Source organism: Vanellus vanellus (genome assembly GCF_965231255.1).
Source record: "Vanellus vanellus genome assembly, chromosome: 2".
In the NCBI taxonomy this organism is placed as follows: Eukaryota; Metazoa; Chordata; class Aves; order Charadriiformes; family Charadriidae; genus Vanellus; species Vanellus vanellus.
In genome coordinates, this window is record NC_138906.1 from 51,339,544 (window position 1) to 51,367,134 (window position 27,591).

The 27,591-nt window shown below is 40.0% G+C and overlaps 2 protein-coding genes across 2 annotated transcripts in view; both read right to left on the minus strand.

Moving 5' to 3' along the window:
• Nucleotides 1-851: 851 nt before the first annotated feature.
• On the minus strand, nt 852-2,486 carry CCDC201 (coiled-coil domain containing 201; the record flags this gene model as incomplete). Its single annotated transcript, XM_082480145.1, has 2 exons — nt 852-938; nt 1,938-2,486. 2 exons carry the CDS (start codon nt 2,484-2,486, stop codon nt 852-854), a joined length of 636 nt encoding a protein of 211 aa, XP_082336271.1.
• A 20,699-nt stretch (nt 2,487-23,185) lies between these two features.
• The window catches only part of ADCY1 (adenylate cyclase 1), a gene marked incomplete at both ends in the record, with an annotated part of 153,946 nt that continues 149,540 nt past the window's right edge, over nt 23,186-27,591 (minus strand). The window contains 2 exons of the mRNA XM_082479370.1: nt 23,186-23,524; nt 24,394-24,518. Of these exons, the coding sequence (XP_082335496.1) occupies nt 23,186-23,524; nt 24,394-24,518 (464 nt within the window). The remainder of the gene's footprint in view (nt 23,525-24,393; nt 24,519-27,591) is intronic.

The following is a 27,591-nucleotide window of genomic DNA, read 5'->3' on the forward strand; positions in this document are numbered from 1 at the left end:
GTCCCTACCGCAGACTGTCTATATATCACTTAGAAGTGTTAGTCTCTGCCTAAAGATTAAGTAACAGACAGCAGTAGGAACAAACACAAACATTACGCTTTTCGCATCACCTCTTGACTAGTGCTTCAGGAGGGGCTGCTCTGAGCTAGATTGCCATTTTGCCAGTACAGCTGTCAGAGGGACACCCTTCTTCCTCCCCACACAGCAGCTCTAGAGAAAAACCAGAAACCATATACCTCCTCAAGACACACAGCTGAGCATTAAGGACCTCCAGTGCAACAGTGAGATGTGTTTACAACCTGCAGCAAACTCATTTTGAACCCAAACTTCAAAACAAACTGTCATTAACTAGTAATCTCTAGAGGCTGGACTCCCTTCTTGGTGCCTCTCACTATTTCCTCATCTCCCCAGCTAGCAGCAAAAACATTCACGATTGCATCAGTTTTGATTACTCTTTAGATGAGGAGATTCTCCTTTGGCTAACCAGGATTGCACTCTATGTGGCCACTAGGACTTTGTCACTTAAGGAACATTAGCAACCCTAGAATATTTGAAGGCTACACAAAAGAGCGTGTAAGAATCATTCTTCCTGACCATAAAGTTCTCCCTCGCTTCTTTCTTCCAGGCCTTCAGTCCTTATAAGTTAATATTCTTTCTGATGTAGAGGCACTTAATTAGTACCTGAATCCTCCTAGATTTAAGCAGCAAGAAGAATAACAAAACAAACAACAAAAAGAAAACGTTGTGGAAGGAAAGAGGAAGTCTAACAGGCACTATAGTCAGGTGTGTGATTTATTGGAACCAGCTATTCCCACAAGGATGTGATAGCACTAATTCCATAGTTAGTTCAATCAAGCTTCTTCAATTGTCAGTTCATGTTCAGTTGCTTCCTCAATGTTTTTAAGTTGACGAAGCACCCACTCTCTTTGTTTCTGTCTCTGTTATAGAAAAGAAAATATTATTTAGTCAACCTAATCCTTTCAGATGTTTCCTGCTTAAAAAAAAAAAAAAAAAACCCACCAAAAAAACACACAAACTAAAACACACCACCAAAACACAAACACGCAACAAAACCCAAAGAACATACACAAAGGCATTATGAACCCAACTGGATTTTGTCTGAAGTTTTCCATTTGTTTTAAGCTAAGAAGCCTTTACTCTCAGAGTAGGCAAGTTTTCCTGAGTTTCCAACACACTCATGAACAATATGATACAGGGGAAAAACCAAACCAGAACAGAATTTGATGGCTTCACACTGACATGACAGCCTTCAGAGTCTAACTCTGGTGCCTCCCTATCCTTTCTATGGGCTTTCCATAGGGCTCTTCCCAGTAATCAGAATTCTGGGAAATTGAGTTCTCATGGTCCACAGAACAGAAAAATAAAGACCTACATAAGATCTATTAATCTAAGCCTTCCGCAGGAAACCCTACACTAATCAGAGAACTGTACAAAAGACCCCATGTGCAATGATTGGCATTCTTTTTATAAAGCACTATGATTTGGATTAAATGAGGAAAAAAGTAGATTAACTAAAACTGGAAAAACAAATAACTTGCCAACATTAAGAAACCTGAGAATTTAAAGCACTTGCTTTCTTCACTGCTTTCGTCCCATTCTTAAGTTTCTCCTAGAGACAGATATATTAAAAAAAAAAGTACTTTTGCAGTACTGTACACAACTAGTCATATAAATTGACAAGCTGAAGCAAGTACTGGTTTGGAAGACTGCATACCATCCAGTCTGTGATTAGGAATAACACCACAGAGTCTAGCAGGTTATGAACCAATTCATAAATATATGTTCTCACTGGTAAAGTTGTGGAGATGTTCCATAACTAAAATTTTCCAATCTTACTAGAAAGATCTGTATATATACACAGCATTGCTAAGAAGTTGTTTAGCTTAGCTATTTCACAACTAAGGGAAAGCAATTACCACAAGAGCTTTGTCAGTTTTCTTCTTCCTGGTTTTTACTATCGGGACATCTTTTATCCCTGGTATTCCAGTAACATGCCATGAACGTCCATTGCTGGCATTTACTACAGCCTCCTCAGATGCTCTGGTAGGAGCTTGAGTTTCCGTGTTTGGGGCAACCTTGTCACTTGGCTCTTCATTTGATTCATCAGAGGCCAACACAGTGGAAAGCCTCCTTCTAGAAAATACAACCTGAGAGCTTTGGCTTATTTCTTTGTTTAATTCTTGTGAATCAAATACTGTTGAAAGCCTTTTCGGAGATGCATGAGGGATGTATGCTTCAACACGTACTAATGATACTTGGGCTAATGATCTACTTAGATTTGATTTGGGCACTGGAGATCCGTAAACTCTCTTACTGACGTCTTGGTCCTTGATCGACTGATTTGTCAGATCTGTAAGAGATGGCATTGTTCTTGAAAGCATTGAGTCCACTGGAGTGCTGTGTTTCACCACTCTCTTTTTCAGAGATCTTTTAACATTCAGAAAAGTATCTTCTTCCTCTGACATCTTGAGGTCAGGTTTATTGCCTTAAGAAAATAAGAGAAAATTGTGTCATTGCTCACATAGCCAGAGACGCCATGTTCAGCTGCTGTGTGTTCCTGTTTTCATGCCTGCATTCTATCTTTACGTAAACTTTTTCCTTTGTATAGATCAGTATTCTTCAAGAGTTTGGAAGAGCCATGTTGAAAACAAAACATTAGAAGACAGCTTATCACATTTTTTCCTATCCCAGCCCTCTGCATGTGGAGCTCCATATATGCTAGAGTTATTTTTTTTTAAGATACTTCAGTAACTGAAACATCATTAAGACAGTGTTTTCTCCTTCAGAGTATACAAATATACTTTTGGGGTTGCAGCTGCTAGCACTGCAAAGGTAGATGAAAACTGTTACATGCCAGAGGGGTTACCATATTGTAGCAAAAATTCAAGTGCTCTAGAGAGACGTGCAGAGAAGTTCTGGATTCAAGCAAACATCTCAACTGCCATTTTGTTTTGTAAGGGGGCTCACAAACCTCTCATTCCCTCCTATTCACTTGACATTAGTCTTGCTTCTTATGCTGATCCTAAACTTTGATCCTAAAACTACTATGTTCTGTGGAAGTCTATTTTCAACTGAATTTATAACAGTGGCAAGATTGTTTCTGTTAGAAGGATTTCCTCTACCCATTTGCCAACCCCCAACAAAAAGGAACTTGACTTCTTAGACGTGGAAACACCTAAGAGAAATATATCTTAAATTGTATATATTTAAGATAAGTATCTTAATTAGATGAGCAGTTAAGTACTTCTAGTAACTGTTGAACTCTTTGTTCAGATATTTCACACAGGTTTATTGCACGAAGCTCATCAAGGGGGCAATATGTTTTAAGTGCCCATATTCTGAGCCCTATAGATCAAAGGCCTTGGCAGGGGTTTGGGTGAGGCGGGGGCACAGCAACAAAGGAGGGCACAGGAGGACAGGGAGATATGTTTGCTGAAGTAAAAAACATCAGTTCTCCATTAGTCATCAGTGGTTTTCACCTGTGTAGGGTCTGAGTTTAGCAGAGTTTCACATCCACTTTGTGTTTCTAAAGGACAGGAGGCAAGAGGTAGAGCACTGACCCTTCGATACAACAAAAGTCAGGTGGTTTGTGTTTTTTTTTCCTCCTTAGAAAGAAGGGAGGGAGAAGAAACCCCCATTATCACTTTTATTTGGATACTTGTTTCTTTTCCCACTCCTTAAGCAGTGCTAGCTTGCGTGACACATTGTAGGCAGCACTCAACCTACTGACACTGCCTTCTTCCTTTCCTGTTCAGCCAGAATAAATTCCTTTAGTCTTTATCATAGAAGCTTACTAGCAGTAAGCTTGCATGATCATACTTAGAGAGGGAAAAAAAAGGAGCTTCAAACCACCACACCCCCCAACCCCACCCTCAGCTATAAACTTTGATGCCTTCCCCTAATTCATTAATTTTTAGATGGTCAATTAAAAGCTATTTTTTAATGTTAGCTTTTAAAGAATGTTTTCAACCAAAGCATCTCAGAAAAAAAACAACACAAACTTTTTTTCCTTTCACACTTCCCTGTGCTTTAGAGACATATACCTACAAGCAACAAACTTTTTACATTCAGTTGTTTTAATAACACCATTATAGATAAAGGAGGGGAGAAGTCTAAAAACAACAGAGGAAAATAAAACATTTAAGAATGTCAGAGTCTACCATAGAGAGCATATCTTGCAGCAACCACAACAAATGAAAACAGCCTTACCTGACCTACCAGGTTCCCCTAACATCTTCCTCTGCTTCTCAGGTGCTCTGGTTTCAGCTGCTACTTCACTTATGGCCCTGCTAGCCTCCCAACATCCTTTGCTTCAGAGACTCCCTAAATCACACATTTAGCATTTTTTAGGAGTTTCAGCAGTGCTGCTAACTGAATAAACTACTAAATAGAAATCTAGCCAACTTATCTATGTGCTATGTTTATTGGTATTTAATCTCTGCTGCTTAGTGCCTACTTCAATCACAAAAATACATCTAGTCCTTAATTGGCTTCACATGGCTGATAAGGCACATTGAGGGTTGTGTCACAGATGGATGTATGCTGATGGATGCATATAGTTGATGGAATATATCTATTCCCATTCTGAATTTATTCTTTTACTGCCTCTCTTGCCCAAAGCATAAATGAGAAAACAAATTTAAACCTGCCATGGAAAAGCTATTCTTTTAGGAAAACAGGTAGTGAGAATAAACTGAAGATTATTTTACCACAGTCTGAATTTCATAGCCTTTGCAGCTAACAACTGCGGAAATGGCAGCATTTTATCTTGAAGCAAGTGATTTCAAAATATCAGCTCTTAGATGAGAATTGCATTGTTCATAGATGGTATGGTTCAGATGGAGGACTGTAATTTTTGTTGACAGAGAAAAGCATCTGGACCCCACGAGCCCTGCTGAATGGCAGGTGAGCTCTGTGGTGGGTGGCAGTAAACAGCTGCTATCACAACACTGTAGAGCGAGCACAGGCATGAGGGAGCATGTGCACAAATATTGGGGTAGCCCCTTTTGACAAGGCATGACCTGTGGACCTTTAAAATCTAAGCTGATCGGACAGACCTGATTTCAGGGCTTTATGTGGGTGACGTGAGGTTGTAGAGTGCATCTAGCACAGACAGAGGGGTGAAGGGCTGATCTCGCCGGGATTTGAACTTGTGGTTCCAGGGAGTCTGGGCATTTCAAACCTAATCATAAACCACCCGCTCTTGCCGCATTAATAATTGCACTATGAATAGAGAATTGGAGCTACCAGTTCAATATTTAGGAATAACAGTCTGTCAGTATATGGGGAAAGTTGCTAGGTTTAAATTATGTGCCCCTAAGGAACTGAAAGAGAGCTTGAGAAATGGAGGCACTTTACAATCACATGGATTGCACAAGTAAACATCCTGGAAATAAATAGTCTGTCCAGGATAAGCTATTTATTTCCTAAACTCCCAAGGGAGGTTCCTACAGGAATATTTTGAGAACTAAACAGAAACTATTTTGAGATATTTGTGGCTGGGGAAAAAAAAAAAATAAAAAATTCTCAGTCCTTTATAAACATAAAGAGGCTAGACCAACCCTTACCTAATTTTGAATATTAGTAGTTAGTTTTCAAACTAATGGCCTTGTGGCTTGGTAAGCAAACGCACCAGGTCAGCCATACTGTACCTTGCAGAGCGGGGCAAGCCAGTTCCTTATATAGCACAGAGCAGAGAGTGATGTCTTGACATAGTGTTGCAATGTTTGCACTGTCCTGCTGTGTCGGTGGAACGTAGTATCGCCTCTCCCAGCGAGGCAGTGATGCAAACAACGCTGCACAGCATGAACCTGTGTGAGAAGCTTTTTGGTGGGTCTGAGCAAAATTGCAGTAATGTCACTGGACCCCTTCAAAAATTCCTGGCCTTGTCTTCCAGTTTGTGCTTTGCCCTCTTTGCCATGCTTGCCCTCACTTTCTAGTGTATCCTTTTCATGGCATCTCACAGTCCACCGATGCTGTCTGTAGCTGCACCATCTTTATGCCTACCTTCCATGGCGTTTTCCTACAAACCTCTTAAAAAATAACCCTCCCCTTTCCTGCAACGCCATTACTTGCTGTTTCTTGTAGTTCCTTGCCAAACGTTCTCAAGATATTCATTAGGAGATTTGCAATTTGTTCTCACTGTTAGCCATGGTTTCTCTTACGTCCTTTCTCTTACGTTCTCTTACGAAAAGCATCTGGACCCCACCAGCCCTGCTGAATGGCAGGTGAGCTCTGTGGTGGGTGGCAGTAAACAGCTGCTATCGCAACACTGTAGAGCAAGCACAGGCATGAGGGAGCATGTGCACAAATATTGGGGTAGCCCCTTTTGACAAGGCATGACCTGTGGACCTTTAAAATCTAAGCTGATCGGACAGACAGATTTAGCTTTTTATGAAATGGTGACAGGATGTCTCAGAGAGCAGGAAGGACATAACTATGCGAGATCAGACAGAATCATAGAATCATAGAATAGTTTAGGTTGGAAGGGACCTTGAAGATCATCGAGTTTCAACCCCCCTGCCATGGACAGGGACACCTCACACTAGACCAGGTTGCTCAAAGCCCCATCCAGCCTGGCCTTAAACACCTCCAGGGATGGAGTCCAAAATTAATGTGAGCATGTGAAGCTCAGCAGACCAGCTGCAGTGATGATATTACCTTGATCTTGGTGTATCTGTAGCCTGGACATAAAACACCCAAGCTCTGGCAGGAGTGGCACCTTGAAGACTTCTTGCATCTTTCAAAGAATGACACATACTGTGTCCTGCACTCACATGTGTTCATTATGAACCATTCCTTCACTAAAATTACGTTCCTTGGTATGACCATCTTCCTCCTCAGCATTGTCTACCTGATATTTTCAAGCAATAACTCCATAGGTCTGGATCCAGCTGTTTGGTCTATGTTTACATACCTTCCTCTCTTTTGGTGTGTGATGCAAGATGGCACACAATTCTAGCAATATTATTATGCACCTCCATATATATTATATCAAACCTCTCACTGCTTTATATTTGTGGCTTAAAAGATTCTTTTGTTGATCTCATTTTAGGAGACAACTTCATCTCCCTTTCTAAATTTGATCCAAAAATACAAAACCCAGATAGGAAATTATTTAAATGTTTTTACTGCATTCTCTTGTGGGAAACATTAATTCTTAATATTTTTACTTCCAAACCCTACAAAAGTGGGGAAAACAAATACAGCACAGTGTTTTGTTCAAATTTCAGCCCTTTCATTCCAGTTCAAAATGCACAAATTTACTTCAGAGACATGGGAAATGAGGAGACCTCATCTGGAAGAGGACAAAACTGGAACTATTTTTCAGTTTGCCAAGGAATAACATACATACAGGGACAGAAAGGGACACTTTTCCCCCTTAGTGTTCTAGTCTAATCTGAGACACTGCGCTACTTCAATTGCTGCTCTATTAATTTCTTCATTTCCCACTCTGATGGTGTCACCAAACATCTTTCCTGAAGGGAACTTGGATGCTGAACCAGCCCTTAGTTCATATACTTCCCTAACATACTATCTTGCAAAAGTGTCCAAGCAGTTAAGACTAGGTGCAGTCTTTCCTGGGCAGAACAATATCTGACCTTCTTCCTGCTGATGCAACCAGTCTGATGTTTTTTGCTGCAGAGGGTGATTCCACAAAGAAGTACATAATAGGTAGTAGGAGCTGGTGAATGGAGCTCAGCACTCTACTGTCTGACGACAGATGGTGAGTTGACCCTTGTTTGGAGAATTGGAAGAAAGAAGGAAGAGCCAGAAGAAGAATATATATGGTGTTCAGGAGTAAAAGCAGGGTAAAAAGAAGAAGAAGAAATGAAGAGAGGGACACAAAGATGAAAATACTTTCCTAAATTTGGAGCCATGTGGAAAGAATAGCTTAGAAGAAAGATTAAAGGAAGGGGCAAGACAAAGGGAAAAATAAATTAAAAAACAGACATTAAGCTGTATTTCCTAAATTATTTAGAAAACTTAGGCCCAGATTATGAGTTGATTACAGATGAAATCCCATTAGAATGCAAATCTGATTCAAATTCTCGTAACCTGTTCTTCCTGTATCTGAGTTTTGTGTATAGGCAAGTCAAACAGGAGTGCTCTAAAACTGCTGGTCAAGCTGAACTCCTCAGTGAAAACAGGAGTGCAACATCTCATTTGTTGACAAAAAGGCTGAAACCAGCAGGGAGCTTCATCATGAACTAACCTTTGCAGATGTAGTACCTCCCTTGGTCTTTCCAGCATTATGGTACAGTGGGGCATGCAAGAGGAGCACAGCCTCTGTCCTAGTGAATTGTAAGCTCCTTGGGCAGCCACAGACATTGAAATGGAAACAGTTCAACACTGTCTGTGGACTTAGCCTCTTTAGGTACATCAAGCTGCACAAAGGAACCCAGTGGGACTTTTCAAAAGCACTGTAGCACTTTTCCTCAAAAAATAATTTCCACGCATTTCAGTGGAAATTACATGCCTGGGAACAACTGAAAATCCTGAGATTCATGATAGGGTATACAATGGGGACAGTCATTTTATTTTGTTTTGAAGACACTTTAGGATAGGATAGGATAGGATAGGATAGGATAGGATAGGATAGGATAGGATAGGATAGGATAGGATAGGATATTTCTTTTCAGTTGGAAGGGACCTAAAATGATCATCTAGTCCAACTTCCTGACCACTTCAGGGCTGCCAAAAGTTAAAGCATGTTATTAAGGGCATTGTCCAAATAGTGGTAGTGTGGAAGTCGTATCTTTGCAACTGTTGGAATATCCCATTTTTCAAGTGTGGCAATGACCTTTTTTCTGGCCAGAGTCAAGGTCAATGTCTTTGGCTACCATGTCCAGGAACAGACCTCAGTGTGTGTCCTGGTTTGAGGTAAAACAGGACCAATTTTATTCAGTAACTTTACTTCTTAGCTAGGCCTCTTGTAACTACTGAAATGCTCACCCGGTTGCTAGTTCAGCCAAAACCATGACAGGGTGGTATAATTCCCACTCCAACTACTGTCATTGAAGCATCTTATAGACAGCCTGAGAGGAAGGCTTTAGGGAATCTTGAAAAGGTGGTTTGAGGGTTTCATAAGCTATCAGGAAAAAAATGGCTATCAGGAAAAAAATGTACTAGAGATACACTGAGTCGTGACATACGCTTCAGGTTATATATTTCTGTAGATTTTGGATAGTGTACCTCTGCTCTGATTAGATCTGTCCAACTGGGAAACAAATTTGATTTTGTGCACTCAAAACTGCAATCTTTATATACTAGCTGGGTTCCATGGCTGCTCAGAAAGTCAAACCCTTATTTAAATGTCTAAATCACCTTCTATGTGATTCGTTTCAGTGAAAGTTTGAGGAAGAGTGCAACTTAGCTCTTTGTTTCTGAACCATTGCAAATATTCTTAAATGCTTTTAATTTAGATGTTGATGTTATAAAATTTTCACCTAGATCTACCAATTGCAGGGAGTTGAAAGCAGTATTTTAACAGCCTTTTTTTTTTTTCCTGCTGTAATATAATGTTACGCTTATATAAACAAAAGCCTTAAGGAACACACCTTTATCCCTTATAGACAAGTTCAGTGCCACATCCTCCCTCAGCATGGACCAGCTCTGCCCTTGGATGCAGTGGTTGGTGTCTATGTGAGAGGAGGATTAGAATGTGCATATTTAAAGATGCTGCTATCATAAGATTGATTATAAAACCTTAAGGCATTAAATATGGTTGCCTCTCTTGGTTAAACAAGGTTGAAATATACAAGTAGCCACTCTAAAACCTTTGTGGGGAATGCCAGATTGAGAAAAGTATCTTTTTTATCCAAAGGTCTGGTGGATTAATATTTGACTTCAAAAGTCTAATTACCTCAGTAGTAAGAAACTAGGTACACTTTAATAGCAGTAGAGGTCACTGACCTTGGTAAAATCAATGTGCCACCACCTGCCTTTGTAATTACGTCAATGACTCCTCTTCATTATATGCTTATCCACTTCAGTCTTACCAGAGTACCATGTATGTGTTCTATCTGCATGTTGTTTATTCACTAGACGGTGTCCTATACACTTTCTACGTGTTTCTACACCCCAGAAGTCAATCTGAGTTAATATTCAACTGGGATCTTTCCTCAGTAACTTGCTGTGTGTTTTCTGATATGACTGCTCCTTTCTAATTATGTTGGCAGTGCTGCTGAGGAGCACATAATATTATTGCCAAAGTTCAATAAACATACAGAGTAACTATAGAGTTTAGGGGAAAACAGTCAGTGGTGCTTTCATGACCTTTGGCAACAGAATGAGCACAGTTTGGCCAATGCCAAACAAATGTCTAACTTCAAATCTCTCGGAGACCAGAAAATGATGGATTTGTTTTACTTTATTACATCTAATAATAAACAAAAAATGCTGTGTTTGCGCAGGGCAGTAGCATGGCCAGACTGAGTGTAGTCCTGTGCAGGAGGTCAGGCCAGATGAGTATCAATGGCTCGCTCTTGTCGTATTAGAATCCTGCAGACAAATCACCAGGTGGTCTGAGATGAGGGAATGCTAATGAAGTCATCGGAGTCCCACTGACTTAGTGAAGCATTGGCAATAGGGAAGCTCATCTGCTTCGACTGTGATCGTGTAGTAATTGATACGTTACACTGTCTCTACGAAAGTCCTCATTGGCATCTTTAGACTATGCCTAGTAATGGAAAGGTAAGCATTTATAATATGCATGACTACTTATTCATCACTAGCTCCTACTTGTTCATTGCTAGCTCGCTATGGCTAAATCCAATAATAGTGGACCGATGTCTGGTTATAAGTATAGAAACAGCATAATCCTGCAAGGCTCATATTAATGTAATATTAAAAGCCAGTTTCTATTCTCTGAGCCTTGAGCTTGAAAACCTATGCAAACTACTGCTGCAATTGACAGCAGAAATAATCTGCACAGAATTGGATGTTTAGGATCAGATCAGGACTCCTAAGTAGCCTGGCTATACCTCAAGATCCCCATCCTCAAATGCTCTCTCCACAGTTCAGTGGGTTTAATGAGAGCCAGAATTGTCACAGACGATTTCCACTACGTGACTCACTTTCCAGCTATGGCTTTTTTTCCATCAGAACAGCCCAAACAGAATATCATCCGTGACTGGTACCTGTATAATTGTTTCCTTCCATTGAACATCACGTTCCGCCAGCAGGAACATGCATTAGGTGACCTGACGTCCTGGGAAATGGCTGCAAAACTGGAAGGCTTTGACACAGATACCACGGCAACGCACCAATAATGCCTGTACGATGTACACAGTATTATTTTCCATTTTCCCCTTCGCCCTATTTCAAATTGACAATATCCTCTGGTAACATATTTGGACAAGAACACCAGTTCCAGTCCTGGGTGGTTCATACTATAGAAATGCAGTCTCTCTGGAATTTTTCACCCACAACTGGAACTGGTGTTCTTGTCCAAAAATGTTACCAGAGGATATAAGCAACCCACCACTGATACTACCTCATTCTTTAAGCAAAACAAATTCTTACACTGTGTGATTATGCCTCTGAAGCAATACAGCTGTGTAACAGGGCATGGCAGAAAAATGTTTCCAAGTACCTGACCTGGGTCATTAATCCAGAATGTACACTATCTCATTAGCATATGTATGTATATATTTTACATACACGTATATATAGCTCTGTGTGTATTTCTATACATAAAATCCCCCAGAACAACACAGGGAGGGTTGCACATTTTATTATTAACAGAAAGACTTCAAATACCAATGTGGCAGGATAGGTCCAATGAAAGACGAGGGCCAGATTTTCAGTTTATGTATGTCCTCTTAACATTAGCAGAGCTATTCTGATTAGCATTTTTGAAGATATGGCACGCTGTCTTTCAGAGGGGAAGGAGAAAACAAAAAATGGCTACATAAGGCCTCAAACACTTCTCACTGGTGTCACAGCAAACCAAGAACAGTTCCATCGCACTCACTGTTATCACAATAATTCTGTACAACTCATGCTGTGCTCTCTAACCTGCAAGAGAAACAGCTGGAGAGCCTTAGCCTAGCATTTGGAATAAACCCCCTTGCTTCTGAGCCCAGGCTGTTTTCCATCACAAGGGACTCTGCATTTCCAAGTTATCTCAGGGTATATCTGCATGGACAGGCGTGACGGACCTGAGCGCCTCTGCTTTTGCTCTGAGCTGTCCAGATGGGAGTCTGCTGTGATTTGGAAACGGTACTATCAAATTACTTTGGTACTGTGCCCAAGCTTACGGAATCTCTGGAGAGACATGTTACCTGATATAGCTTTATCAGTTTTCAAATAAATTTTAAGTCAACCTATGCGATTTTACACTTAGGTTGGTTCTGTATCTTGCGAGATATAAACTGCCTACAAAATCTATGCTTGGCCTAAGTAGGCCAGTTATTTCTGGCTTGTGGAAAGGGAGAGATGAGCTTCCCCTCCCCATCTTCTGGTCTATGTGGCCCGTATTTTACCAGCATTTCCACATGTTTACTTTCCTCTGCTTGCACAATGGATGGAGCACTTGGCCCAAGCTGGCTTCCACTGTGGTCAATGCAGAAAGTCAACAAGACTCACAAAGCAGCTGAATTATTCCCATAAGAAAATTGTGAAATTATTCACAAAGCAATTGTTAAAGTAAAATTGCAGGACTTCTTGATGCATGTCCTTAGCCTGAAAACGAAGAAGCTGTAGTTGGACCGTCTGAAAGGCAGCTTGGTATAGAATAATGAATGTAACTTGATTTAAAAAAACACAAACCAAAACCAAAACAACAATCCCAAACAGCTGTTTATTCAAGCAAATTTTTTTCTTTATTTTTAATTAGATCCAGAAATTATAATAGTGCAAACACTCAGTATAAAAGTTGCAATAAGAAATTTACATTCACATTTAACATTTCAGTCCATTCACTTTTTAACATAAAAATAGGACAAATATTCAATTGCTCTTCTCAATTTAACAATCCTGAAAAAGACTGGAAGATACTCTACAATATTCTATGTACATAAAAATAGACCCGTATTATTAATGCAAATCTATCATGAGAAGTTACCCAGTGTTAAGTTATTGTATTGTACTATGTATATACATACATATATATATAGTGTATAGCTATATAGATATAAAAAAATATTTATAGGTTCAGTGGGCTACAATAGTTGGAAAAATGACATCTTGACTTACTAGTTCATTCCTTAAAGTTAGGACTATTAATTTTATTTACCTACATAGATGTTTCTATTGTGATACAGTAGGCCTCCTCCTGGTCCCTTTGAAGTCACTGGCAACACCCTATTTGACATCAGTGGGAGAGGAACAGACCTTAGAATAAGGCCTGATCTAACAATTCAACAATCACTGAAGTCAATATTTCCATTAATTTTATTGGGTTGTAAGTCAGACTAAAAGATCTTCCAAAACCTCATATGCCAATTAAATAGAGAATATATCTGGTTTTCCATTTGAAAAATGGACTATCTTGACCTGATGCAAATAATTTTTTTTTTTTTCAAAGTCTAAGCAGAATATTCAAGTTAGTTTGGAAACAATACAGAATTTGCTGCAAACATCTGCAGGTTAAGCAGCTGATAAGATTCCTTTTGCACGGTCTTCTTACCGAATAGTTCAATTCAACCAGCCTTATAAAATCCTAAGACTGTATCTCTCCTTGCTCTTTTTTTTTTTTTTTTTTTTAATAAAGACTGGCATCGAGCCACAGACGACATGACTGCCCTTGAAACGGGTTTGCACGTGTTCAGTCAACTGCTAGGGAACATGAATTAGGCTACCACACTCTTGCTTATCTGTGTCTCACCTTTGGAGACATGAGCAGAGATGCTGATCTGTAAGCCTCGCTGCCCGGCTTGCTGCCAGCTGCTGGTGCCTGCGCTCCCACCACAGGGTACGTTTATTCACCCTTTCAGGTTTCCTCTCATATGTACTGCTTCCTAACCAGGTTATTCAAAAGCTATTACTTTTCCCCTAAAAATATATATATGAAAAAAATCTGCGTTTTGAAAATGTATTTTCATTTTGAAGAAGAAGTTTGACAAGCATGTGACGAAGGACATACAGAAGGAGTTGGTAAGCAGGCCTGAGTGGGCAGTAACTGCCTGCAACAAAAATGTGATGGCACTGAGCAATTGAAGGTGAGTTAAGGGCAGCAGGGGCACCAATTTCTTAAGGAGCAGTCTTTTATGAGCTGCAGGTCCCATTTTTACATCCAAAGAAGAATTATGTGGCACGCCTAGCTCCTTTTCCTTTTAGTGCTATAGCGTTTATTACATTTAAATATTTCTCGGATGCTTAAAATTATGGGTAAGCCTACAATAGACACTGTGCCATCACGTGTAGGCAGAACAATTTTGATTGTAGAACACATGCTCAGTGTGTTTTTTTGCTTCTTACCTTATGCTACTGAACATTTCGTTATAAAAAGAAGGAATCAATACACTTTCATATCTTTTCACTTAACAGATCAGAAAAATACTTAACATCTCCTTTCCAGGCAGAACCTATGGACATATACCAGAAGGGCAAAAATTAACCTCCTGACAGCAGAAAGTATGAGGACTAATCATCAGGATAAAATCCAGATAGATGTGAGTTGCAGCACAAGTTTTAGTGGCAAGGATTTTAAGAGATTGGTCAAATTTGGCTAAATCTGCTTAAAACTGTGAAAAGTGTATATTACTACTGTATTGCACCATTATCTGCATTCTATGTATAAACTGATGATTGTATACAGACAAATCGACACACAAGCAGGTTATGGAAAAAGAACCTCCAAGAAGAGGCTTTTAACTTCAGTCAGAATTTTACTGAAAATAGTATCGCTGCTCTAGAATTCTCTGTATTTGATTAAATTACGCTAGAGATGGTAACTTCTCTTGGCCAGAGGCCAGTTTTTAGGCCAGTAACTCTGAAAGCGTTACTTTCATTCTTACTGCATTCTGTAACATTTTCTAAAACTACCTCTGTGTAATAACCAGCTGCTTGAACGCAGAAAATGAAGTCACAATTTGCTTTGACTAAGCCCAAATTTGTGCAGACAATTGTAAAGGGGAGCAAGTTACACAATCACTTAACTTATTTTTTCTTAATTGAACCCTCAAAGTTACTGTAAAAACAGCAGGAATTCTAAGTGAAGAAGGATTTCTACTGTAACAATTTAAAAACGTAATTATCATGAAGCAATTTTTGATGGCACAGGTAATTAATTTGCATTTACATTTCATTGATAATTCTTGATATATCACTCTCATGGCATTTGAAATGTATGAACAGACAACCTGTGCACCCATGCGCAGTGAGGGGTAAAAGACATGAGAAATCACCTAAATAAGTTCAATGTGCCAGCCGAAATTTTTCATAAATGATGCCACCACTGACTGGTCAAGGATCAAAGCAGCCGCTCAGGCACTTGAAAGTAAGACACGATAGTGTGCACAGCCACAGTAATTAAAGACCACCTTAGCCTTACCCGCAACGAGAACTGTGAGCCGTTTTACCACCAGCAGTCTAACCTATGTCTAACAAACGTGGCGGTGCAGTTGCAAGCTGTAGGTAAGTGTTCTGCATGTTTTTAATCAACGTGTTGTGTAAGCCTGTTCTGAAGAGGATGGCAGCCAGCTTTTTCAAAGGAGCTCCAAACGATCTGGACAGATTTTCTGCAGAACTCAGCTCACTGCGTGACTGAGCTTTCTAGGAAATCTGTTCTTATTTAGCTTGGACCCACATATACCTGCGTACGGCCTCCCTCCAGAAACACTTGGAGCACTCCTTGCACCCACATAGCTGTACTGGTAGTAAACCAAAGTAGGAAAGGAAGTAGTAAAAAAGCTTCACAGTGGTGCAGCACTGTTTGTTCCTTCAGTTTTATGCAGGTCAGATGCCACAGAAGGCATAAAACGGGGATCCTAATATAAAGAAGCAGATCCTCCAGCATGCAGTAAGGCACAAGCAACACCAAGTCCTTTCAGCACATAGGCTATGTACATTAACCAATGCCAATTCCAATTTCAAGGTGCTTCCTCATGATCAGAAAAATAGGCATTAAAGGCAACAACCCCCAACCATTTCTAGTAATTCCTTCTGAAATTCTGAAAGCAGTTCACCAAGAGATATTGAACACTCTTGTGAATGTGAACAGACACAAAACCTCAGAAATGGATCTGGCTGTGCAGTTAAACACAAGCGTTATTTTTGTTGCACTAGGAATCTGGCTGAGTACTCTGCCAGCTCAGGTACTCAAGGTCTGCCCCATGTCACTGAGAGCTTTGCCACTGACTTCAGAAGGAGTACTGGCTTTTCACCTTTTCCCTTCCGAAATTGCTATCTCACAGGCTTCTTTTCCTTTTGTTATTGTACTCCTGCTAACTTTGTGCTTTTTTAAAAAAAAAATAATTCTTTTCCTGTTTTTGTCCTTGCACCAATCAGATTATAAGTCTCAACAGACCACCCAAGCAGTGTATTTTGAAGTGTAATTAAAGAGCAACAGGCAGCCCCCCTCCCCCTCCCCCCGTGTACTTTTTTCCATTTATTTACATTTACATATTTATTCATGATTTAGATTTGGTCTGAAAACTCAGCTAAGAGTTAAAAAAAGCCTATACAGATTTCTGGAAAAGGCCAATCATAAACAGGGTTGGGGCAGAGAAGCAGAGTCCAGATTGTCATTAGTCACAACAATTATGCCACACTGAGATGTAAAACCCACTGAATTTGAGATGAGTTAGTTTATGACTGTTAGAAACCCTTAATTGCTGTATGAAGCCAATCATCAGTACAAGTAGTGGTCTTGTAGGCAGGCAACTGGGATATGTTGTGTGAATCTACATCTTAACTTATGATGACAGAAGTACTTGCAGAAGCTGTACTGCTTCGTTTACCCCACAGTCACCTGATTAAACAAACAAATTAACAGATGTCTCAGTCCTATTATAAAACTAGCTCAAATCTGTAAAATACAAGAAGTCCTTATTAATCCATAGTAGAAAGTATTCACAGTTCACAACCTTTTTCCTCTGCCACCAACCTCAGTGTTATGCTCCTACAATACTCCTCATTTATCATACATCAATTATGTAGGTAATTTGAGAAGTAGTCCCGAGCTGTAGTGACACAGATATGACAACTTTAAAAATGACACATGCAAGATACCTCCAGAATTTCAAGTTTTGTTCAGCAGCAATATGGGAAATATCAGCTAGAGGATTGGATATTGATTTCTTAGTCCTATATCACTAACTGACATGGGTCTTAAGCTGTGGGTTAGACTTTGATCCCTAAGGGAGGCATCCCTGTAAGCATGGCTTACAGTGGGAGCAGGACTAGCATCAGCACAGAACCCGGATGGCTCAAAGCCAGAGAGCCCAGTGAACCTTCTCCTAACAGTTCTGTTAAATACTTTCTGCTTAGCAATAGAAGTTATTTGGAAAATGAGCCAAAAAAGCTAACAAAAATAAGGCAAAAAAATTAATTCATATATATGCACATACATATATATATGTATGTATCTAAGAAAACAATCTATTTGCATTGTGTACTTTTCACATACAATAACTTATTACCATATTAGAAATATACTCTGGGTAACATCAATGGGCCAAATTCACCTCCTTTACCTTCTATAGTGTTGCACCTGCATACAGCAATGATGGATTTGACACTTGGTCCTTCTTGATGGCAATACGACATCAAGTACAGTATCAGAGAATACCCATTGAATGTCAGATATTACACCATTATGAACTAGAATATCTGCTTGCTTTTTATATTACAGTAAGTAGAGTTTATTGCTTCTAATGACCAGAAGTTATCTTATGAAGACAGCATAGATGTTGATAACACTTTTCATATACTGTATTATGGATCTTGGAACACTGAGGTTGGCAGATCACAATCATTAAATTATTTTTCTTTTTTTATTTGCTGTCTGCATTTTGATTTTGCTTTGCTGAACGCACATGCAACTAGTGGATTTAACTCTGTGCCAGAAGTGATATGTCAAAAACATTTAGGAAAACTTACTGTTTTGTTTTGTTTTACTGAAGTCAGGCATGAGTGGCATGCAGTAGATTGCAAGGAAAAGCAAAAGGACGTCCATTTCCAAAGGATTTATAATCTCCATGCACATGTAAAATGTCTCTTACAAAAATTGTTAACATTTGTTAAAAGTGTGCCTTTTTGCCTCTTTTTATACAAGTGTACATGCAATTACCTGTCCGACCTAAAACTATTTACAAAAGTTCATAATACAATACATCTTTTAAAGTGAATAATACATGAAAGGCCAATGTTTTTCGTTGTTTTGTAACACTGTACAAGATTAAAAATAAATAAGGCATTATAATACAGGTTTATCACAAATTAAAAAATGTTGGTTTTCACTGTAATACAAAACTCTAACTTGAAAGAACATTATGGCTAAATAGTCCTCCTGCCTGGGCAGAACACGTACAGAATCTGGACTTGCTGATGTAAAGAAAACACTCTGTTTCTGCTACAAGCAGGAATTCAACACATGAAAATGATTCACGCTACTTACTAATGAGTTCAGACTCCTCAAAGCACTGAAATGGCACAGGTCATATACTGTTTCCCTTCGAACAGTGACTCCCAAGTACTTTCTTTTGCCTTACAGATAAATTACAGGCAAAAGTGCGAAAGAGATTTAGGTGCATGACCTACTCTCAGTTACAGTATTGTAAAATATTCAGTTCAGTACCGACACATCCCTGTAACCCAAAGCAGAACTTGGCCTACAGAAGCTCACCTCCTGACCTTCATAAGCATGCTAAACTCCCGGTGATTTCTGTAGGCCTTGTCGGTACATAAGGGATGCAGATTCAGCCCTAACGAGCTGAAGCTTTTGGCTCTCGGTCTCACCTAGAGAAAGCAAGGGAGAACTTGTGTGTGTTTCAGTGAAGACAAGGGGATGCGACTTGCCACAGTGGGAGCAGCTACAAAAAACAACACACTTTACAGGCTTGATAAAATAACTTTCCAGTCAATGCAAATGGAAAATGTTTGGAAATACCTAGCCAGTAATTCAACTGAATGCCATTTTGTAATCTCAGCAGAGGATAATAATTAAAAAAATCATTTCAAGATAAAGGTAGCATAGGAACACTTTGAAATTAGCTCCCAAGACAGTGAAGTCTGAAGATCTCTGATAATTCTCTCTTTATATAAAGAACAAAAGACTTCGATTATTACTATTATCTGAAAGAGAAAACGTGCAAACTGATGTGAAATATTGTGCTTGCTATTGACAGACATCAACATGCCAAAGTGGCATCACTTTGTGGTAGGGCTCATATCTGTTAATTGTTTTAAGCTAATAGCTGCGCAAAACAGTGAACAGAAGTGCAGGAGGCTATTCTGCCCACAATGCAACAAGTTACTGTCCTCAGTTAAATGTAAGGGCCTCTTGGGTTCTGTGGGGCAGAACCGACTCCTCGCTGGGGCTACAGCAAGGTCACCCAGGCAAAAGTTACAGAGCTTGACCAGAAAATTAATAAATGCACGATAGGAAATACAACTGCATGCATTAAGGTGGATACAACCCAAATCCCACAAAAATCCAAGGAGATTCTTCTGATGATTTTTCAGGGATATTGGAGTGGGCCACATATTATCTTCAGCCAATTGCCAATAAAAATTTGATGACAAGCTTCTCTAATTTGGCAGAAAACGTGCATTTGTGGGGTTATTACTACTACCTCTTTCCATGTATAAAACTTACTGAACATATCAAAGAACGCAGAAGAGCAGAGAGATTAAATCTATCATTTAAAGCTATCATATGGAAGCTGAAAAAAGCCAAACGTACACAGAAAAGGAAAATGGGGAAAAATGATATGAATAGGGAGGGAAAGCATAAAGGGAAGAGCACAGCTTCATTATATCATGATTTCAATGGGCATTTGCTTTTCCCTATGGCTATTGAACACTGCCTATCATTTTCACAGGGCTTTTTACTAATTCATGCCTTGGCTGAACTTACTTCATGATTCTGTGCTGCTCAGTCCAGGACTACATAGAAAAATATAGTTTTCCCATAGTAAAAACAGCGACAACAACCACAACAAAAATACAAAAAATGTTAACTCAAGCAAAGTCTGGAAACTGACTCCAAATACACCGTCACTGATGCTGTAAGCTAGCACAGACACACTGGACTGGCTGCAGCACCAAGAAGCCATCCTGGTCCACTCAATCTGCTCTGGAGGCACAGACCTCCTGCAAAAGGGCTGAACGAGAAGCTGATGATGGACTGCACCTATCTGGTCCTTTCCATTCAACATCAAAAACATTCTTACAAAACTCACGTGCCTCATGTGACTGTTGGAGAGGAGGATCAGGCTTAGAAAAACTCTCGAGTAATTCTACTAGCACCTGCTAATCTTTTAAAATATTAAAAGGAATAATCCAACTTTACCTTGCTACATTATCTACCACTGACATTACTCCAGGACTAGGCTGGCAATGAGTCTGGGAACGAGAAACATCCCAAAAATATTAGCACAGGGGACAATTCATTTCTGCTCATTGTCCATTTAGTGAGTAAAAGAAACAATGGCAATATGCCTATATCTTGGACCTATTAAGAAGTAACAAAGAAATAAATTAATTTTAAGCTTTTGGGGTGGGTCAATGGCCATATTTGGTGTATGTGTTCACATACTACCAGATCTACTGCTAAGATCTGAAGATGCTTTTAATAACAGTACTTGTAAAAATAATGTTTTATTATTATTGGTGAAATTATACGAAATTCACTGATTCAAAAATTGTGTAACTTGGGCTCTTTGTGAATGGAACTGAGTGACTAATGCTATTGCACATAATGCTTTCCATTTTCGTTAAATATTTAACTTAACTGTACGATGATTTAGTTATTAGAAAACATACATATGCAGTGTGCTCTACATGGACACCACTTATTCAGTTTAATTATGTAAATGTTAGTTCTTTTAAATCTGTATTCTCCACACGTATTTATTTAAATGGCTTTGAATTAAATTATTCTAGAAGAATACCTGTGAACTGGATAGCTGTTGGGGAGATAAAGAAATGCAGCAACTTCCCACATATCAGTGAGGGTGCATACACCTAGTACCGTTAGGAAGCAATTGTCAGTTATTTATCACTTTTTTTTTGTTTGTCACTTTAACCACAACACTAATATTGTTAGCTTTGTCGTGAAGCACTTAGCTGACAGTGTACATAATAATTAATTAAAAACCCTGCTGAAAACCACTGGAGTCAGCAGCTTGATATGGCTACATGGAGAATGGAAACTCATGCTGCATTTCTTTATCCATTTGCATCTGTTGACACAGTATTTGTCCATATACTTTTAATACAAGTAGTGACTGCTCCAAAGCAAATGCTGATTGTAAGAGAATAGCTCGGAATCTTCTTCCCACTGAACTAAGTAATAAAATAGGCCCACCAAAGGGAAAAGTGACATCTACTTTACACATACAACCTGGACAACTTCTGCAGTCTTGGGTGGGTTCTTCAGGTTTGGGTTTTTTTTGGGGGGATGTGTGTGTGAAGGGGTTGGGTTTTTTTAGTTAAAAGGAAGTTTTGCATGGTTTTAGACAATGTAAAGTTTTGCTTCTCTTTTGGAAAGTGGTGAGGCTGGTTAGCTTGTGCATCCCCATCAGGACAGTATGGCACCTGTCCGTGGAGCACATGTCACTCAGCAGGATGACCTCCAGCTGTCCCCACCTCAGTTACGGAGCTGCACTCCACGTTTCACATCCAGATCAGTGTTTCGAGATGAAACCGTGAACAATAGGATGTGGGCTGCATTAGAGGAAAAAGCAGTCAAAATATGTTCCCTTTTATGCAGATTAAGAGCAGGCCTTCCTCTCCTGGCACGTTTACCAGTGTGCTCCTCATTTGGGCAAAGTTTGACTGTGCTTGTTTCTCAGAATTATGGCTTTCTATAATTGTACAGCTTTGAAGAGTGAGCCTGGGTAGAATCAAGATATAATAAAACTGTGGCATAAATTTAAAAATCAATTAAGATGCAAGGCTATGTTGGCAAACATACAAATGTCACAAAGCTAGCAACAGCATGTTTGTCACCATTATAGGACGATTCTTCGAGCTGTTTAAAAAGGTAAAGCTAAATCCTGGAACTGAGCCACAGGACCTGTGCTGTTTTTAAAAGCCTGAAATAATACCATTCTTCTGCTCTTCAATAAAATCAGCACTGTACATAAAGGAGTGTTTCTATATTGCATAAGCATATTGCTGTGCTTGCAGGGTGGCTCCTCTGTCTTTTACAGAGTCAAATAACCTGTGAAGAGGCAGCAACTTCTAAACTCTATCATCCTTTTTTTTTAATGGAAAGAATATATATTGCTCTTCTGCCAAACCTTTAAACTCTGTAGTTTATCTACTTCATATCCTAGTGTAATGGTTTGAATTGGATTTTTTTTGAAGTTTTTGGAGCATGCAAGGATAATTTTAAAAAATACATAGGGTTTAGCAATTACCTGAATCCAGCCTTCATTAATATGACATTGACAGCACAATGAACACTGTTCTCATTGCTTTAACTCATGCATGGGGAGCACAGTTCCTCTAACTCTTGCTGTAGCCCTGGAGAGTCTCCAGCTGCCCCACACTCCACGGTTAAATGCAGCTTTGCTAATCCCAGACCCAAAAATGCTGGCTATCACAGAAAGAGAAATCTCTTTGCTATGTCATTGCAGGTGGATGTGTAACTAAATACATATTTTTATGTTTATCTCTATAAATCTCTATTAAGTCTACACAGGACTGTTTGTATATGTGCATATATAGATTAAAACATATATATACACACACACACATAAATAATTGCTTGCACGTTTATCTCATTTTTTTTCATTTACCCTTTAAAAATGCCAAGAAAATATTCCTCATTTCCACAAAATCAGGTTCTGACTTTTCCTAACAGAATTGCTAGCCCTTATATGTTCCATCCCAAGAGTTCGTTACACAGTCCCCAAGTTCTCTTTGGTTGGGTTGTAGTGGTCCTTGGTTAATGCCATGGCCTATGACCTCTGATCTCTTGGTAAAAATTCAGGAAACCATTGCTCTCCAAGTTCACTCCAAATGGCATAACCAAATCTCCTTTGCTCTACGCCTCCTTCACAGCTGGCACAGAAGGAAGATAATGCAGTGTTTGATTTGTGTGACTGGCAGACGTTTGACCTGCTCCAAGCCCAGGTTTTACAGTAAAGCTAGCAACTGAGGACACTGACGGACAGCTGGTGCCCAGTTTTGTTTGAATGTTTGCTCTCCCGTAAGGGTACATTTTCCGCTCTAAGTTTAAAGACCGTGTCTGTGAATTATTTCCATCGGCCTTTCCTTCCAGGAAATAGGTCAACATTTCACCTTTTCCCTTTACACTGACTTTACCCCTGCACACAAATTCATAACTGCACCTTTTTAATATCCGCTGAACTTCTTCTGTCACCTGAAGACAGAAAAAAAGAGAACTATTAGTTTTCCTGTTCATATAAGGTTAATCCTAGAACTGCCCACCCCTCCTCGTTTTACTTCTCTGTCATGAAATATGTATCAGCAGAATGAATTAGCATCTACTGCTGCTCTAGGGCTCGCTTAGAATTTTCTTAAAGAATTAAAAATCACTGACCAAACTGGAATCAGTGAAGCAGAACAACTGGTCTTGAGCTGACACAGCCTGATAAAGCTCTGTCCAAGAGAAATGTGTAACCAAATTGTCCACTGTGGTAAGCTGGATCAGTTCCAGTGACGTTAATTTACTCCAGAAGAACTTTTGATCCCTGGAGACTAGACAGGTATTTTGGATAAAGGACTGCAAGAGTTCATTGAGATTTTGAGAGGTGCAGCATAGCTTCTAGCCAAGCTCTAGTAGAACAACAATGTTCTCTCTCTGTGTAGCCTCTCCAATCCAAAGCATCCAAGGAATTTTTAAAGCTACATAAAATGCAGCAGGATGCAAATGGACATAGATCCTTTCCTTGTAGTCCTTATTCAGGCAAAATTCCTACAGCACAAGGAATAGCCCATGCAGTGTCAGCACTCCCAGGCTTGCCTCCAACTGTGTGCAATACAGCAGAGAACTCAGTTTCTTCTGATGGGAAATGATTTATTTGAGGATTTCGTTGCCTAGTAGTAGTGAAGCGTATATAATGGAAAACAACTATACCTCTGATGCTTGAATCATCTGGAGAATGTTGCCCTTTTCAAAAGAACCACAAGATCAAGTGAAGCTGTGTTTTCTAAGCAGTCTTGAAAATGCAACCACATACAAAACAGGAGGTATGTAAAGTTTGCCAGATTGTCTCAGCATGCACTCACCTGAATTTTCCCCTGCACTCCAGTACTATCCATGCGGCTGGCGACATTTACAGTGTTCCCCCAGATATCATACTGTGGTCTTCTGGCTCCAATGACTCCAGCCACCACTGGCCCAACATTAATACCTAAATCAAAACAATGAATTTGGGTTCAAACACTAAAGCGTATTATCCACGGGAAACATGAATCCTGCAAAACAGATTTAACATAAGTGCCTTAGGATTCTTCTGGTCATAGGACATAATATATGTTAAATTAATGCCAATTAGACTTCTGTATTTGTAAGAGGTTTAGAAACAGAATAAAGACATACACAGAGAGATCTTATTGGAAATGCAATATGATAGACAACAAAAAAAATTGGCACATCTGTGGATTTTCTTTTTGTGTTTGTTTTAAGAAAATAAGAAAAGCAGTGGTAGTACAGAGTTTAGCTATTGAACAATTCAGGACAAACTGATAAAGATTTTTAATTGTTTTCTATGACTTCCACTGTGGTTACTCATATAAAGCCTTCCAATGGAGGTTTTCCAAGTGGAACAGAAATAGTGGCCTGGAAGACATAAGGAATGGGGTAAGAGAAGCGTGTCACATTGGTTGTCAGTACCAGACAACACAGATCAGGAAGACACTGGAAGAAGACAAGAGTATGTGAAAACACCTCAAGCACCTTTTTGGGGAAACCACAGGGCTTGATTCTACATTTCTGACTGATTTGGACCCCTTTTTTGGAAGATAAAAGTGGATGTTCCTTCTTCTGAGTGCCCTGAAGAGCTGCAGACGCTAAACCCTGCATGAGGTTCTATGCAAGAGCTTTCCCAGGCAACTTATGCAGTAGAATGGGGGTTAGATATTTGTCTTCTGCCCCTTTGTGAATCTGGAAAGACCAGTCATAACAGATTTCAAAGAGAATTTGGGGTTTATAATTATTAGGATGTACAGGAGGGCAAAGATGTATAAATCTCCTATTGCTACCTTTGATGTCTTTGGTCTTTCTCAATCTTCTGCTCCTGTCAACCTCACTTTTCTGGTTGTCCAGCACATTATCACAATTCAGCCATGAAAATATATGGAGAAAGAAACTGGACACAACTGTCTGTGTTAGAATATGCAATGAAATAAGAACAGCAGCGGAAGTACCATTGGAGTGGAGCAGGATGCAGGGAAGGAAGGGAAGAAGGGAACTTGCATTCTAAGAAGGCTGGGAGAATGGACTCTGAGAGGTAAGACATGTCATAACATGTAAAGGATTGCATGGAAAGGTTTGTGTTGTGAAGACCAGAGGATTTCAGGATTTCTGGAGAGGAACCTTAATCCATCCCACTCCTAACAGTATGATGCCAATGCCAGCAATAGATGCCTAGAACCTGGAGAAGGGTGGTTGCAGGTCAACAGGAGAGCACCTGGAGCGCAGCACAAAGAAATTTCAGCTACTCCAGCCAGCTAGTCAGCTTCACCAGAGGCCCAAGTTAAATGCAAATGCATATAACAAGCGGAATAAACAGGAGGAGTCAGACATGTGCACAAGCCTGCCAGGTCTATGATCTTATTGACATCATGGAGACATGGTGGGATGGCTTCTGTGACTGAGTGTTGGAATGGAAGGCTACAAGCTCTTCAGAAAGGACAGGCAGGGGAGATGAGGTGGGGATGTTGCCCTCTATGTCAATGAACAGTTGGAGTGCATGAAGCTCTGCCTGGCGATGGATGAGGAGATGACCGAGAGCTTATGGGTCAGGATTAAAGGGAATGCTGGGACAGTTAATGTTACAGTGGGGGTCTGCTACAGGCCACCTGACCAGGAAGACCAAGCAGATGAGGCCCTCTATAGACAGATAGAAGCAGTCTCATGTTCACAAGCCCTGGTCCTCATGGAGGACTTCAATGACCCCAATATCTGTTTGAGGGACAACACAACAGGGCGTAAGCAATCCAGGAGGTTCTTGGAATGCTTTGATGATAACTTCCTGCTCCAAGAGATAGAAAAGCCAACAAGAAAACGTGCCATGTTGGACCTTATTGTCATGAACAAGGAGGGGTTGGTGGGGAGCCTTGGCTGCAGTGACTATGAGATGGTAGAGTTCAAGATCCTTAGGGTGGTGAGGAAGGCACACAATAAGCTCACTACCCTGGACTTCAGGAGAGTGGACTTTGGCCTCTTCAAAGATCTGCTTGGTAAAGTACCATGGGATAAAGCCCTGGAGAGAAGATTGGCCCGGGAAAGCCGGTTAATATTCAAGGATCACCTCTGCCAAGCTCAGGAGTGATGCATCCCAACAAAGAGGAATTCAGGCGAAAAAGCCAGGAGGTCTGCATGGATGAACAAGAAGCTCCTGGACAAACTTATATAGAAAAAGGAAGCCTACAGAGGGTGGAAGCAAGGACAGGTAGCCTGGGAGGAATACAGAGAAATTGTTTGAGCAGCCAGGGATCAGGTTAGGAAAGCTAAAGCCCAGATAGAATTAAATCTGGCAAGGTATGTCAAGGGCAACAAGAAGAGCTTCTACAGGTATGTCAGTGATAAAAGGAAGACTAGGGAAAATGTGGGCCCTCTCTGGAAAGAAACGGGAGACATAGTCACCCAGGATATGGAGAAAGTTGAGGAACTCAACAACTTTTTTGCCTTGGTCTTCAATGGTAAGTGCTCTAGCTGCACCACCCATTGTCAGTGAGTGTAGTGATTGGACGAGGGCTAATGATTTTAAACTGAAAGAGGGTAGATTTAGATTAGATATTAGGAAAAAATTCTTTACTCTGATGGTGGTGAGACACTGGAACAGGTTTCCCGGGGAAGTTGTGGATGCCCCATCCCTGGAAGTGTTCAAGGCCAGGCTGGATGGGGCTTTGAGCAGCCTGGTCTAGTGGAAGGTGTCCCTGCCCATGGCAGGGGGGTTAGAACAAGACAATCTTCAAGGTCCCTTCCAACTCTAACCATTCTACGAGTCTATAATTTGTTCTGTTGGAGAAAACAGGACTGGTTGAGGTGATTTGGCATCTGTGGACAAAAACTCACATCACACTTTTAACGCCAAAAAAGCTTTTGCAGATGAAACTTAAATTAATAGTTAAGTACAGTCAGATCCAGTTTTCAGCAGTTTAGCAATGCAAAGCAGTGTAAGCCACAAGACTGGGTACACTAATAATATTGTATAAAATTATTGGAGCATTTTCCTTTTAGGGGCACGTAGATTAAGTAAA